Source organism: Perna viridis, chromosome 15 (assembly GCF_037379345.1).
Source record: "Perna viridis isolate PV_CMFRI_1.1 ecotype Kerala chromosome 15, ASM3737934v1, whole genome shotgun sequence".
Classification (NCBI taxonomy): Eukaryota; Metazoa; Mollusca; class Bivalvia; order Mytilida; family Mytilidae; genus Perna; species Perna viridis.
Window position 1 is genome coordinate 26,338,279 of NC_142459.1, and position 13,190 is coordinate 26,351,468.

At 34.5% G+C, this 13,190-nt stretch overlaps 1 protein-coding gene across 1 annotated transcript; it reads right to left on the reverse strand.

Moving 5' to 3' along the window:
* Positions 1–1,619: 1,619 nt before the first annotated feature.
* Positions 1,620–2,591, reverse strand: LOC148597625 (uncharacterized). Its single transcript, XM_088563059.1, has 2 exons — positions 2,285–2,591; positions 1,620–2,107 (listed from the first exon to the last, which is right to left on the reverse strand). Exons 1-2 carry the CDS (start codon positions 2,532–2,534, stop codon positions 1,620–1,622), a joined length of 738 nt encoding a protein of 245 aa, XP_088419185.1. The 5' UTR covers positions 2,535–2,591.
* Positions 2,592–13,190: the final 10,599 nt, after the last annotated feature.

The following is a 13,190-nucleotide window of genomic DNA, read 5'->3' on the forward strand; positions in this document are numbered from 1 at the left end:
ACTGATTGTCTCCAAAAGATCTTTCGAATTTTTCAAGATCCACATTGAATTAATACCACTGCGGGAGTAACAAGTGTTGTGGTAGGACTGTAGACCCTCTTTGACAGTTGTGAGTATAGAAGTTAAAAGTTTTGAAAGATGTTTGGTGGTACATTTTGCAGATCCAGCTATGAAACGTTGTTTGTATGGATTCTTGTGGAGTTTAGGAATCCAGTACATAGACATTGTTTTTGCTGCATCGGGGTCTTTGAAAACTGATGTAGCCTTGGCACTCATTGACCTACTTAAAACTTTCATTCGTTTCAAAATTAAACACCTCACGGCCTTTAACTACTCTGACAGAGAATCAATGTCTTTTTGTTCTCGTTTTATCCATTTTCTTGCGTAGTCCTCGACGGCATCCATAAGAACTTTAAAGTTATAATTCTAATTTATGGAGCGTGGTTCACGGTACTTGGGACCTTTGGAAGGATATTACGCAGAGATTCGTTTTCGATAATGGTTAAATCTCCAGTTACGACGTGACCAGAAAGGCCGTATTTGAATGGAGAGGTTTTGCAAGAACAGTCAGGTGGTTTAGCCTTGAAGTTCTCAATCTCGAGGTTCTGCAATAGCCTTTTATAATTGAAAATTTTGGATGCGATGGGTGAAGTATGGGAATATGAAATAATTGGTATGGATTTGTCTTTGAAATATGGGGGAATTTTGTTGGTAACGTTTTTGTGATGGAGGATGTTAGCCAAATTAATTGCATCTATACCTTTGTTGACAAACGGTAGTTCTGATTGAAGTGCCTTTAAAGAATGATATAACAATATAGTGCAACTAAAGCATAATGCAGAAATATACATTAAGTGATAAATGCATATTTTCCACATACCTAATAGCTGAAAATATTTGAATTTTTCAAATTTAAATTAGTACAATATTTCACACTAGAACTAGTAGTCTATAAAATATCAACCTTTGTATGATTTTTAGACGGATCAATACTAAAAAAGATACTGGTACTAAAACAACTAAAATAAATTGGTGACATTTTAATAAAAAAAAAGACAACAAGTAAAAGCTTTCATGACAAACCAATTGTGAATAAAAAATAAACAGAATTATGAATTCTTACATTTAACACTTAAAAATAGACTTGCACATCAGGACAAAATCAGTAATATTTTACACTGTGTACAGAAAAAAAACAGTTACTGGATACAAATCACAGTGAAATTTTAACATGTCATTTGAATTTCTGTTTTCCAATATTATTTCCATTATTTACAATACTAGTACCACAAAATTAAAAAAAACACAAAGTGTTTACCATAAATCTAAAATATTTTCACATTTTCTGGTTCAGTGAGATAAACTGAGTAAAAGACCCCACAGGTGAAATATCAGATACAATAAAATTACATGAAAAAAATCTTTTCATTATTTTATTTGGAGAAAAATTTGAAAAAACAACTTTTTTCCAGAAATCTCAAAACTTTTCCTATTTTCTGATTCAGTGTGATGAGTAATACAAGACCCAACAAGTTATGTCAATTATTTAGAATTAAAGATATTTAGTGTCATTAGAAAAAAAAAACACATAAGTTATTTTACAGAGATTTGACAAATAGTTATAAATGTTTCATGTGACTCTTTAAAAGGTTTCTAATAGTTTTATTGTGGATGTATGTAACACCTAAAGGTGTTTTACCACTACAGTCTTTCTGTATTGGATCAGCATTTCTATCTAACAGTAATTGTACAATATTAGTATGACCTCTCTTACATGCAACATGCAGTGGAGTCCGTCCTGCCCAATCGACACACTGTGACAAATCAGCATTTTTATCTAACAATACTTGTACAATATTAGTGTGACCTCTCTCACATGCAAGAAACAGTGGAGCCCGTCCTAACTCAACACACTGTGACACATCAGCATTTCTATCTAACAATAATTGTATAATATCAGTATCACCTCTCCTACACACACCATACAATAATTTTTTATGTTCATTCATTACTTCCTGAATATTTCCACCTTTAGTTATTAACAGTTCTACAATACTAAGATGACCATCAAGACATGTATAATACAAAGCCTCCTGAATGTCAGCACCTTCAGTTACTAACAGTTCTACAATATCATTATAACCTCTCGTACACACATATTTCAATAATTTTTTATGTTTATTCATTACTTCCTGAATATTCCCATTTTTTATTATTAAAAGTTTTACAATATTAAGAGAACCATATTTACATGTATAATACAAAGCTTTCTTAATGTTAGCACCTTCAGTTATTAACAGTTCTATAATATCAGTATGACCATCCTCACACGCTCTATAAAATAAATGTTCATTCATTACTTCCTGAATATTTCCACCTTTAGTTATTAAATGTTTTACAATATTAAGATGACCACCAAGACATGTATAATACAAAGCTTTCTGAATGTTAGCACCTTCAGTTATTAACAGTTCTATAATATCAGCATGACCTCTCCAACACACATCATACAATAAATCTTTATGTTCATTCATTACTTTCTGAATATTTCTTCCTTTAGTTATTAACAGTTTTACAATATTAAAATGACCATAAAGACATGTATAATAACTGTAGTACAATGGTGAGTTTCTAAAAACATCTGTTTTGTTTATATTACATTTTATAGAAATGAGATATTTAACTAATTCATAAAAACCGAACTCTGATGCTTCAATCAGTGGTGTAGAGAAGTTATAAAATTTGGATATAGTATAATAATCAAGAAAAAAAAATATTGTTATTTTTATTTTGCACGTTTTTGTCGTCTAACACATGAAATAAATACAAACAAGAAAATTTGTTTTGTTTTATATAAGTCATTACTTTGTCTTTAAAACTTTGTTCTTTTAACTGTTGGTTGTTAAATAAGAATTTTCCATCTTTTTCTTTAAGATCTCTGAATATTCTGTCAAAGTAAAGATGTTCATGATCTTCTGATAGATACAAATACGAATCATCTTCATCTGGATCTTGATCTGGAAAAACACTTTTAAATCTGATTTTGTCAGCTATGAATGATGAAGGTGCATACGTAATGAAAAGTTCTGAAATTTGACAACCACAAGTAACAACAACAATATCATATAGTTTATCGTGGGCTATTGTGTACACTGATCCTCTTTTCTTGACATAAGTTCCATCAAGACGTTTAAAGGTATCACTTAGCTGTTTTCTTTTCATTTCAATTTTTAAACTGATATCAAAATTAGCAACTATTTTTTATATCTTCTTTTTAACATTTCTTGTTGTCATCCTTAGGTTCATATACCTTTCATCAAATCCATCATGAAACAATACATATAAAACCAATACACAGTTTTCAAATTGATTGGATTCTATCATGACTTTAATATCATTCTTAATATTGTCAATCGGAGATGAGAACAGTTCAGTTAGTTCCGCCATTGTTTTCCCTTTGGACATTTTACAAAGCAAGAGAAAATAGTGATACTGGTCTATATTTCCAACTAATGACTTCATATCAACTTCTACATATAAATTACTTGTGTTTTTTTTTTTATCATGTTGATTCTTTCTTCTGGAAGTAAACAATGATATTTTAGATTGTAAATCACGAAACAAAATGTTTAGTAAACATTTCTAATGATTTCAATTTGTCGTTCCTGAAAATATGTAAACGACATGAGACAAGGATTTTCATGTGTCCATTGATTTTGTCTTTACAGGCCCCGTCTATGTCTTTTTGGCCAATGTTTTCTAGGGAAAACAATTTATGAATGTTGTCTGCTTGATCATTCCATCTACTTACTTGTTGTAAGTCATTGTCTTGGTTGTTGTAAGTCGTTGTCTTGGTTGTTGTAAGTCTTTGTCTCAGTTAAGGTAAGTCATTGTGTGTCATTGTCTTGGTTGTTGTAAGTCTTTGTCTCAGTTAATGTAAGTCATTGTATGGCATTGTCTTGGTTGTTGTAAGTCATTGTCTCAGTTAAGGTACGTCATTGTGTGGCATTGTCTTGGTTGTTGTAAGTCATTGTCTTGGTTGTTGTAAGTTGTTGTCTTGGTTGATGTAAGTTGTTGTCTTGGTTGTTGTAAGTCATTGTCTTCGTTTTTGTAAGTCATTGTCTTGGTTGTTGTAAGTTATTGTCTTGGTTGTTGAAAGTCATTGTCTTGGTTGTTGTAAGTTATTGTCTTGGTTGTTGAAAGTCATTGTCTTGGTTGTTGTAAGTTATTGTCTTGGTTGTTGAAAGTCATTGTCTTGGTTGTTGTAAGTCATTGTCTTGGTTGTTGTAAGTTATTGTCTTGGTTGTTGAAAGTCATTGTCTTGGTTGTTGTAAGTCATTGTGTGGCATTGTCTTGGTTGTTGTACGTCGTTGTCTTGGTTGTTGTACGTCGTTGTCTCAGTTACGGTAAGTCATTGTGTGGCATTGTCTTGGTTGTGTCTTGGGTGCAAGTCATTGTCTCTGTTGTTTGAAGTCATTGTCCTAGTTATCTAAAGTTGATATCCCAATTGTCTTAGTTGTTAGTAATTGTCTCAGTTTTTGAAAGAAAGTAATTATCCTAGTTGTCTAAAAAATGTCTAAATAGTTGTATTTCATTGTTCTAGGTATTGTATTTTATTGTTGTAAGTCATCAATTCATCAATGCCTTATTGGGTCAATTGTTGTTATTTCTGCCTTTTATGTAGTTGTTTCTGTTTGTCATTGTCTAATTGTTCTAATATCATGGATTAGTTGTTGTAAGTTATTGCCTATGTTGTTGTAAGTCATTGCTTATGTTGCTGTAAGTCATTGTCTATGTTGCTGTAAGTCATTGCCTGTATTGTTGAAAATCATTGTCTTTGTTATCGTTAAACATTACTGAATTGTTAAAAGTTGTTGTAAGTTATTGTCTTGTGTTCTTCATTATGTGTTTTTTTTTTGTTGTTTTTTTGTTTTTTGTTTTGTTTTTGTGTTATTTTTTTATTTTATTGTTACTATATGTATGTATAACTTTGGTTGTTTTATGTTCTTTGCTGTATGTGTCTGTTGTCCATGTCTATTCTATGTCCCTGGTTTACATTCTTTTGCAATTCTGTAAGTATCTAGGTTCCTTTGATTACTCTTAATTTAATTTATCTTATATGGAACAAGAGGTTCATTTTTCATCTGTTAATGGCAATAACTCTGACGATAAGTTGTCCAACAACTTTGATATTATGAAGACTTATGTAGACCTTATAATGATATAGGGATAATTTCAGCGATTGAAATAATTTAGCTAAACCAAGCATTTATGAGAAAAACTTCTGACTGACTCTTTTGATATCACGTTTATGTCTAATTAGTCTGGTAGTTTTAGCTGAAAAGATTTTTGAAAGAAAGAACATTAAAGATACCCTTAGAAATAGTCATGCATAACTTGTTTACACTCTAAAAGTTAACGGGCAACGGACACTTAGTGATGGCATAAGCTTACTTTGCCTTTCGGCCAGGAGAGCTACAAAGCATATCTTACAAAATGTATATATGAATGTATCACTCTGCAAAATGTGAATGATATTGATACAATACTATTTGAGTTATTGTTTACTGTTTACACAAAGTCGGTATCGTTCACATCATAAACATGATAAAGTGACAAAAATGGCTCAGTTAAAATGCTATAAATGACAACTTGCCTGCAGTGATATTCCTGCTTGTTCTGTGAGTTGCACCGAATGACTTTTGAGTCTGTCTGAATGATCTGCGAGTTTCTCTGAATAATTTGTTAGTCTCTGCTCCACGTCATTTAACTTATTTTTCATCTCCTTGATCTCTTCTGGAATAACAACGATATTTTGAACAAGACGTTGTACTAATGTCTTTATTTCTGTGAAGCCAACACATTCAATAGTCATTCCATCAATGAACAGTTTACCTAAAAAAGAAGACAGATATAAGAAAAAAACATCTTTGATGTATTTTTATGTTCACCTTAATAGTTTTCCTGAAGTAAATTAGAGTTTTTCCTAAACGTTGCTAGAAAAAACTCTAATATTCAATTGTCAGGATTCTTAATTTTCTGTACATGTAAAATTATCTACATTATTAGGATATTTAAGAGGCTGACTATGAAAAACTCAGGTTTATCATATGATCATTTGTGCAAATTGCTTGCAGTGTAAAGTTTATTTCATGTGTATGACAAATAGTAAAATAAATTCTTTAACTTGGAAATTGAAGGCTCAGAAAAATGATTTTAATGTTCCCTAACAAGTTAACAAAATTTTGCACATAATAATAAAGAGTTATCTCCCTTTTCCAATCAATTTTAATGCTTTAGATATAATTCATTCTCTAGTTCAAATACTTGAGAAAAGATGCATATTTTTGTGAAATGAAAAGGATGAATTCGTTTTGGACAAAATGTAATATGCAATCCACTACATGGACATCGCCTGAATCTTTAAGTGGCTTTTAATCAAGGAAACACAGACTTATTTTTTTCAGGGGACTACAAACATAATAATTTAATGTTCTAAATCTAACTATACTGTATGTTGTAATTTAGGAGTCAGAATAAGCAACGAATTGTATGTGGCAAGCAAAATTCATGATGGGAAAAGCAAATAAACTTATTGACTAATTTTGGGTGTTTTATAAGTTTTATAAGCGCTGCAAAATTTCCTTTCGGGACTATTTTTTTGGCGACGTGCTACGTGACGTTGCGTATGTTGTGCAGCTGTGATACCCATCATTTGAAACAAAATAGGTTAACTATGACGATCGCGTTTAAAATTTAGTGGAATAAATTTGGGATTTTTTCATTCTAATCGGGTACATGTAGTTTACTGTATTTAATCATTTTCTATTGCAGACTAGATAATATTGCCACAAATGATCTATTATTTCATACGCAGTAAACAAAAAGACGTTTTTTTGGGGGGTCGTCAAATATTCCTACGCTGTTGCTTGTATATCTCGCGAGGACAAAACAAACTAGCGATAATTTTCATTCTCATTCAACTGGCGTGAGATTGAAAATTATCATATAGCAAGATCAAAAGGATTTTAAACAAAATATTTTATCTTATTTCTTTTATCATATATTCAGAATAATTCATTTTCTAATTTGTCATTTTCTGTCGCACAGAGTTGGGAATACCTTCAATCGATTCAGGAGGGGTCAGAGATCTCAATTGAACAGTCCTTTTTTTAACATTCATTTCCTTATTTGCCATTTTAGGCCGCACAAAGCTTTGCATATTCGCATTCAACTTGGGAGTGGTCAGATATCTCATTTCAAGATTTATATACTTTTCAACATTCATATCCATTTTCAATATTGATTTCCTTATTCGCCATGTAAGGTCAAACATAGCAGGGAGTAGTCCTAATTGACTCGGGAAGGGTCAGTAATTTCATTTTAAAATTCATTTCCGTTTCTAACACTCATTTCCTTACTGCCCATTTGAGGTCGCACAGAGTTGTGAGAGGTCGTAATCGAATCGGGAAGGGTAAAAGATCTCATTGCAACATTCATTTCTTTTTTTTAAATTGATTTCCTTACTGGCCATTTAGGTTTGCAAGACAGTTGAGAATGGTTGTGATCAACTGAGGGAGGGTCAGCGATCTCATTTCTACATTCATATCCTTTTCAACATTCATTTCCTTATTCGTAAGTTTAGGTAGCACAAAGTTTAGAATTTTCACATTCGACTCGGGAGGGGTCAGGAATCTTATTCCAATATTTATTTTGTTATTCGTCGTTCTAGTTCGCACAGAGCATGAAATAGTCGTAATCGATTAGGCAAGGTTCAGAAATCGCATATCAAAATTAATTTTCCTTTTGAACATTGATTTGCTTACTGGCCATTTGAGGTCGCACAGACTGGAAAAGGTCGAAATTGGCTCGGGAAGGGTCAGAGATCTCATTTCAACACTCTTTTCCTCTTTCAATATTCATTTCCTTATTCGCCATTTTAGGTAGAACATGTACATGAATTTGAATATTGGCATTCGAATCGGGAGAGGCAAGAGATCTCATGTCAACATTCATATCCTTCTTCAACATTAATTTCCTCATTGGCCGTTCTAAACCGTACAGAGTTAGGAATATTCGCATTCGGCGCGGGAGGGGTCAGCGATCTCATTTTAACATTCATTTCCCGTTTTCAACAATCATTCCTTTACTCGCCATTAGAGGTCACACAGATTGAGAAATAGTCGTAATTGACTCTGGAAGGGTCAGAAATCTCATTTTTAAATTTATTTCCGTTTTCAACACTTATTTCATTCCTCGCCATTTCAGGTCACAAAGAGTTGGGCAAATTTCGTTATCGACTCGGCAAGGGTCAGAGAGTAATCAAGGGAACCAAGGTTATAGCGGTAATCAAAAGAATGTAATCCAGGGAGAAAGACCAGACATGGAAAACAGACATACACAACAAAGAACATAAGGTAACTAAAATCATACATACAAAGTAACAAAAGTAAATGAGCAACTCGGACTCCACTAAAAACGGAGCATGGACCAGGTGCACCGGTAGGGTAAGCGTCCTCTGCTTTTCTAGAAACACAAATTCAAACATTGAATTTCAATATTCATGTGCTTACTGGCCACGTTATGTCGAACAGAGTTGGGAATGGTCGCCTTCGTCTCGAAAGAGGTCAGAGATCTCATTTCAACTTTTTCCTTTTCAACATGTATTTCCTTAATCGCCATTTGAGGTCGCAAAGAGTTGGAAAGGTCGTAATCGACTCGGGAAGGGTGAGAGGTCTCATTTCACCATTATTTTCTTTTTTCCTACATTCATTTCCTTATTGGTTACTTTAGGTCGCAGATAGTTGGGAATGGTCGGAATCGACCCGGGGGGGTCAGAGATCTCATTTCAACATCCATATCATTTTTCAACATCTTTCTGCAATATTAATTTCCTTATTGACCGTTTTAGTTCGTGTAGATTGGGGAATAGTCGAAATTGACTCGGGAGGGGTCAGAGATCGCATTTCAACATCCCTTGTTATTTTTTCAACATTCATTTCCTTACTGGCCATTTAAGTTCACAGAGAGTTGAGAATGGTTGTTATCGACTCAAGAGAAGTCAGAGATCTCATTTCTACATTTATATCCTCTTCAACATTCATTTCCCTAGGTCTACAGTCCTACCACTACACTTGTTTCTCCCGTAGTGGTATTAATCCAATGTGGATCCTGAAAAATGCAAAAGATCTTTTGGAGACAATCAGTTCAAGACTATCTGAATATAATAGCATTAAAACCTGTGATTTTTCAATACTGTATACTTCTATTCCCCATACTCAGTTAAAATCCCGACTTAAAAACATTATACATCGTTGTTTTTCCAAAAAAGCTGGTACACCTAGATACAAATATATAGTTCTTGGTAGAGATTCCTCATACTTTGTAAGAAATAATTCCAAATCATCTTCCAAATATACAGAGGAAGATGTTTACAAAATGCTGAAATTTTCAATAGACAACATATTTGTCCAGTGTGGTGGACGTGTTTTTCAACAAACGGTCGGCATTGCAATGGGAAAAAATTGTGCTCCTTTACTAGCTGACCTATTCCTTCACTCTTATGAGGCTGACTTTATAGCTGATCTGATCAGAAAGAAAGAATATTGTTTGGCTAGATCCTTCAATCTCAGTTTCCGCTATAGAGATGACGTGTTATCTTTAAAGAATCCTAATTTCGGGGATTTGATACATCGCATCTACCCAAAAGAACTTTAGATAAAAGATACTACAGACACTGTGAAGTCAGCCTCGTATCTTGACCTACACTTAAAAATCGATGGTAAAGGAAAAATATTGACCAAACTTTATGACAAACGTGATGACTTTTCATTCATAATTGTCAACTTTCCTTTCATCTGTGGCAACATCCCTTCGGCTCCTGCGTATGGAGTGTTCATATCACAACTCATACGTTATGCCAGAGCTTGCCTAAACTACGCAGACTTTTTGTATCGCGCTAGAACTCTAACAAATAGGCTTCTGGAACAGGGTTATATTGCTACAAGATTGAAGTCATCACTACAGAAGTTTTATGGTCGTCATCATGAACTCGTGGATCGTTATGGAGTATCCATTAGCACCATGAAAACTGATTTATTCAACGGGTCATAGTTTTCCTCGTTTGTCTACCCCGGATTTGACTTTTTATGAGCAACTCGGTGGGTGTTTCTAGAAAAGCAGAGGACGCTTACCCTACCGGTAGCTCATTTACTTTTGTTACTTTGTATGTATGATTTTAGTTACTTTATGTTCTTTGTTGTGTATGTCTGTTTTCCATGTATGGTCTTTGTCCCTGGATTACATTCTTTTGATTACCGCTATAACCTGGGTTCCCTTGATTACTCTTATTCTCAATTTTAGGTAGCGAAATATTTTGAATATTCGCAATCGACTCTGGAGGAGTCAGATATCTCATTTAAACATTTATATTTGTTTTTACATTTATATCATTACTCAACATTCATATCCTTTTTCAACATTAATTACCTTATTGGCCGTTTTAGGTCGTACAGAGTTGGGAATAGTCGTAATCGACTCGGGAGGGTCAGAGATCTCCATTTCAAAATTTATTTCCTTTTTCAACATTCATTTTCTTACTGGCCATTTCAGCTTGGTATTTTTGCCAATACCGACTCCATTACGACCTCTATTACATTTGAATATCACACCCTATATCACACCCGTACTCAGAATACAATTGATAAGTATAATATGATGTTACGAACATGCCATGTCAACCCTGAAACCTATATCGGCTGGTAGCCATTTGGATGATACAAGAGTCTCAGGTTGACACAGATTTTGATACAAATTTTGACAAGTAATAGTCAGTATACATCTACACCTGACCAATACATGTAAAGGTCATACTAGTATAATATAAACAATTATCATAGAGGTTTGTCTTGTCTGCTATACTTGAATATGTCAATCCCTAGCTGACATTGCTCCAGTATGGAACTGTCCGTGTTCATGTCAGAAAATTGCACAAGGGGGTCAGTGGCAGTTAAATTGGGGTTCATTTTCAAATAAAAGTGGGCCAATATGGGAGTATGATAGGAGACATTTTAGGTATAAATATCATACTCATATAATATAAACTATTATTATATAGTAATATTTTTCCTATTTAGTCCATTGTGAATGATCGTACAGTATATTTCCATATTTTACTCTGCCTTGGCCTGTAATGACCAATTCCGGGACAAGTATAGGTGCGTTCCGAATATGAATTTTCGTATTGCACGCTCGTCGTCTGGTAAACAGTAAAAGATGGCGGATCAAGATATTGCCTTTCAGTTAAAAAGGGGAGAATTTTCAGGAACCCCCAAATCTAAATGAAATGAACTTAGTAGACTTGTCGATAAAAACAAAGTGAAAGATTAAGTTTATCAACAGAAGAAACAGTGGACTGTTAATTGCACAAAAAAGGGACTTGAACATTTTCTACATGTGACCCATTGACAAGAATGAATTGAGATCGATTAAAAATTTACCAGTAAAATGGGAAAACAGAAATAAACAAACAATTTGTTTTCCTCTGACAATTAAAACAAATATATTACACTAGGTCAGATATAGAAATATTGGTCTTTAGTCCCTGGGTTGCTTTCTTTTGATTTCTGCTATAACCTTCGTCCCCTTGATTACTCTTTCACTGAAAAGTCCATGGACCATATCTTCTGTAAAAATCTCCAACGATAACCGAAGTTCAGCTTAATTTGTAACTTTTCAAGAAGAAAATCATGAATCATCGATACTTGACACTTTGGTCATAGTTATCCAGTGCTTGACACTTTGGACACGATTACCGGGTACCTGAAACTTTCGATATAGTTACCCAGTACTTGACACTTTTGACATCATATCTCGGTACTTGACATTTCGGAATGGTTACCCAGTGACTGACACTTAGGACATGCTTACCCGGTACTTGACACTTTGGACATGATAACCCAGTTCTGGAAACTTTGGTTTTTGTTTGCTGACAACCCCAGAATGTAACACGCCAGGGGTACCCCATTCAACCACCTGGGGCACACATCCCAGTTGCTCTGCACGAGGTTGAACACGTTGGACATGGTTACCGGCACTTGTCACTTTAGACATGGTAACCCAGTTCTTGACACTTTGGACATGGTTACAGTGTACGTGACATTTTGGACATGGTGACCGTGCTGTTGTTACTTTGGACATGGTTACCGTGTACTTGTCACTTTGGACATGGTTACCGTGTACTTGTTACTTAAGACATGGTTACCGTGTACGTGACACTTTGAACATGGTTACCGTGCACTTTTTTTTTGGTCATGGTTACCGTGTACTTGTTAATTTAGACATGGTTACCGTGTACTTGTCACTTTGGACATGGTTAGCGTGTACTTGTTACTTAAGACATGGTTACCGTGTACGTGACACTTTGGACATGGTTACCGTGCACTTGTTACTTTGGACATAGTTTCCGTGTACTTGTTACTTAGGACATGGCTACCGTGTACTTATTACTTTGGACATGGTTTCCGTGTACGGGTCACTTTGACTATGGTTACCGTGTTCTTGATACTTTAGACATGGTTACCGTGTACTTGTCAATTTTGGGCATTGTTACCGTGCACTTTACATTTTGGACATGGTTACTAGGCACTTGTCACTTTGGACATGGTAACTCAGTTCTTGACACTTTGGACATGGTTACAATGTACTTGACACGTTGGAAATGGTTAACTTGTACTTGCCACTTTGGACATAGTTACCGTGTACTTGTCACTTTGGACATGGTTACCCGTGTACTTGTCACTTTGGACATGGATACCGTGTACTTGTCACTTTGGACATGGTTACCCGTGTACTTGTTACTTTGGACATGGTTACCGTGTACTTGTAACTTAGGACATGGTTACCATGTACTTGTTAATTTATACATGGTTACCGTGTACTTGTCACTTTGGACATGGTTACCGTGTACTTGTAACTTTGGACATGGTTACCGTGTACCTGTCACTTTGGACATGGTTACCGTGTACTTGTTACTTTGGACATGGTTACCGTGTACTTGTCACTTTGGACATGGTTACCGTGTACTTGTTACTTTGGACATGGTTACCGTGTACTTGTCACTTTGGATATGGTTACTGTGAACTTGTTATTTTGGACATGGTTACCGTGTACTTGTTACTTTGGACATGGTT

Bases quoted from the DNA above. Each gene is read 5' to 3' on its own strand.
- LOC148597625 (XM_088563059.1), bottom strand. From the start codon at position 2,534: ATGAATGAACATAAAGATTTATTGTATGATGTGTGTTGGAGAGGTCAT. The intron at 2,108-2,284 runs GTGCTAACATTA...TAGTAACTGAAG, and splicing joins AGAACTGTTAATAACTGAAG to GTGCTGACATTCAGGAGGCT.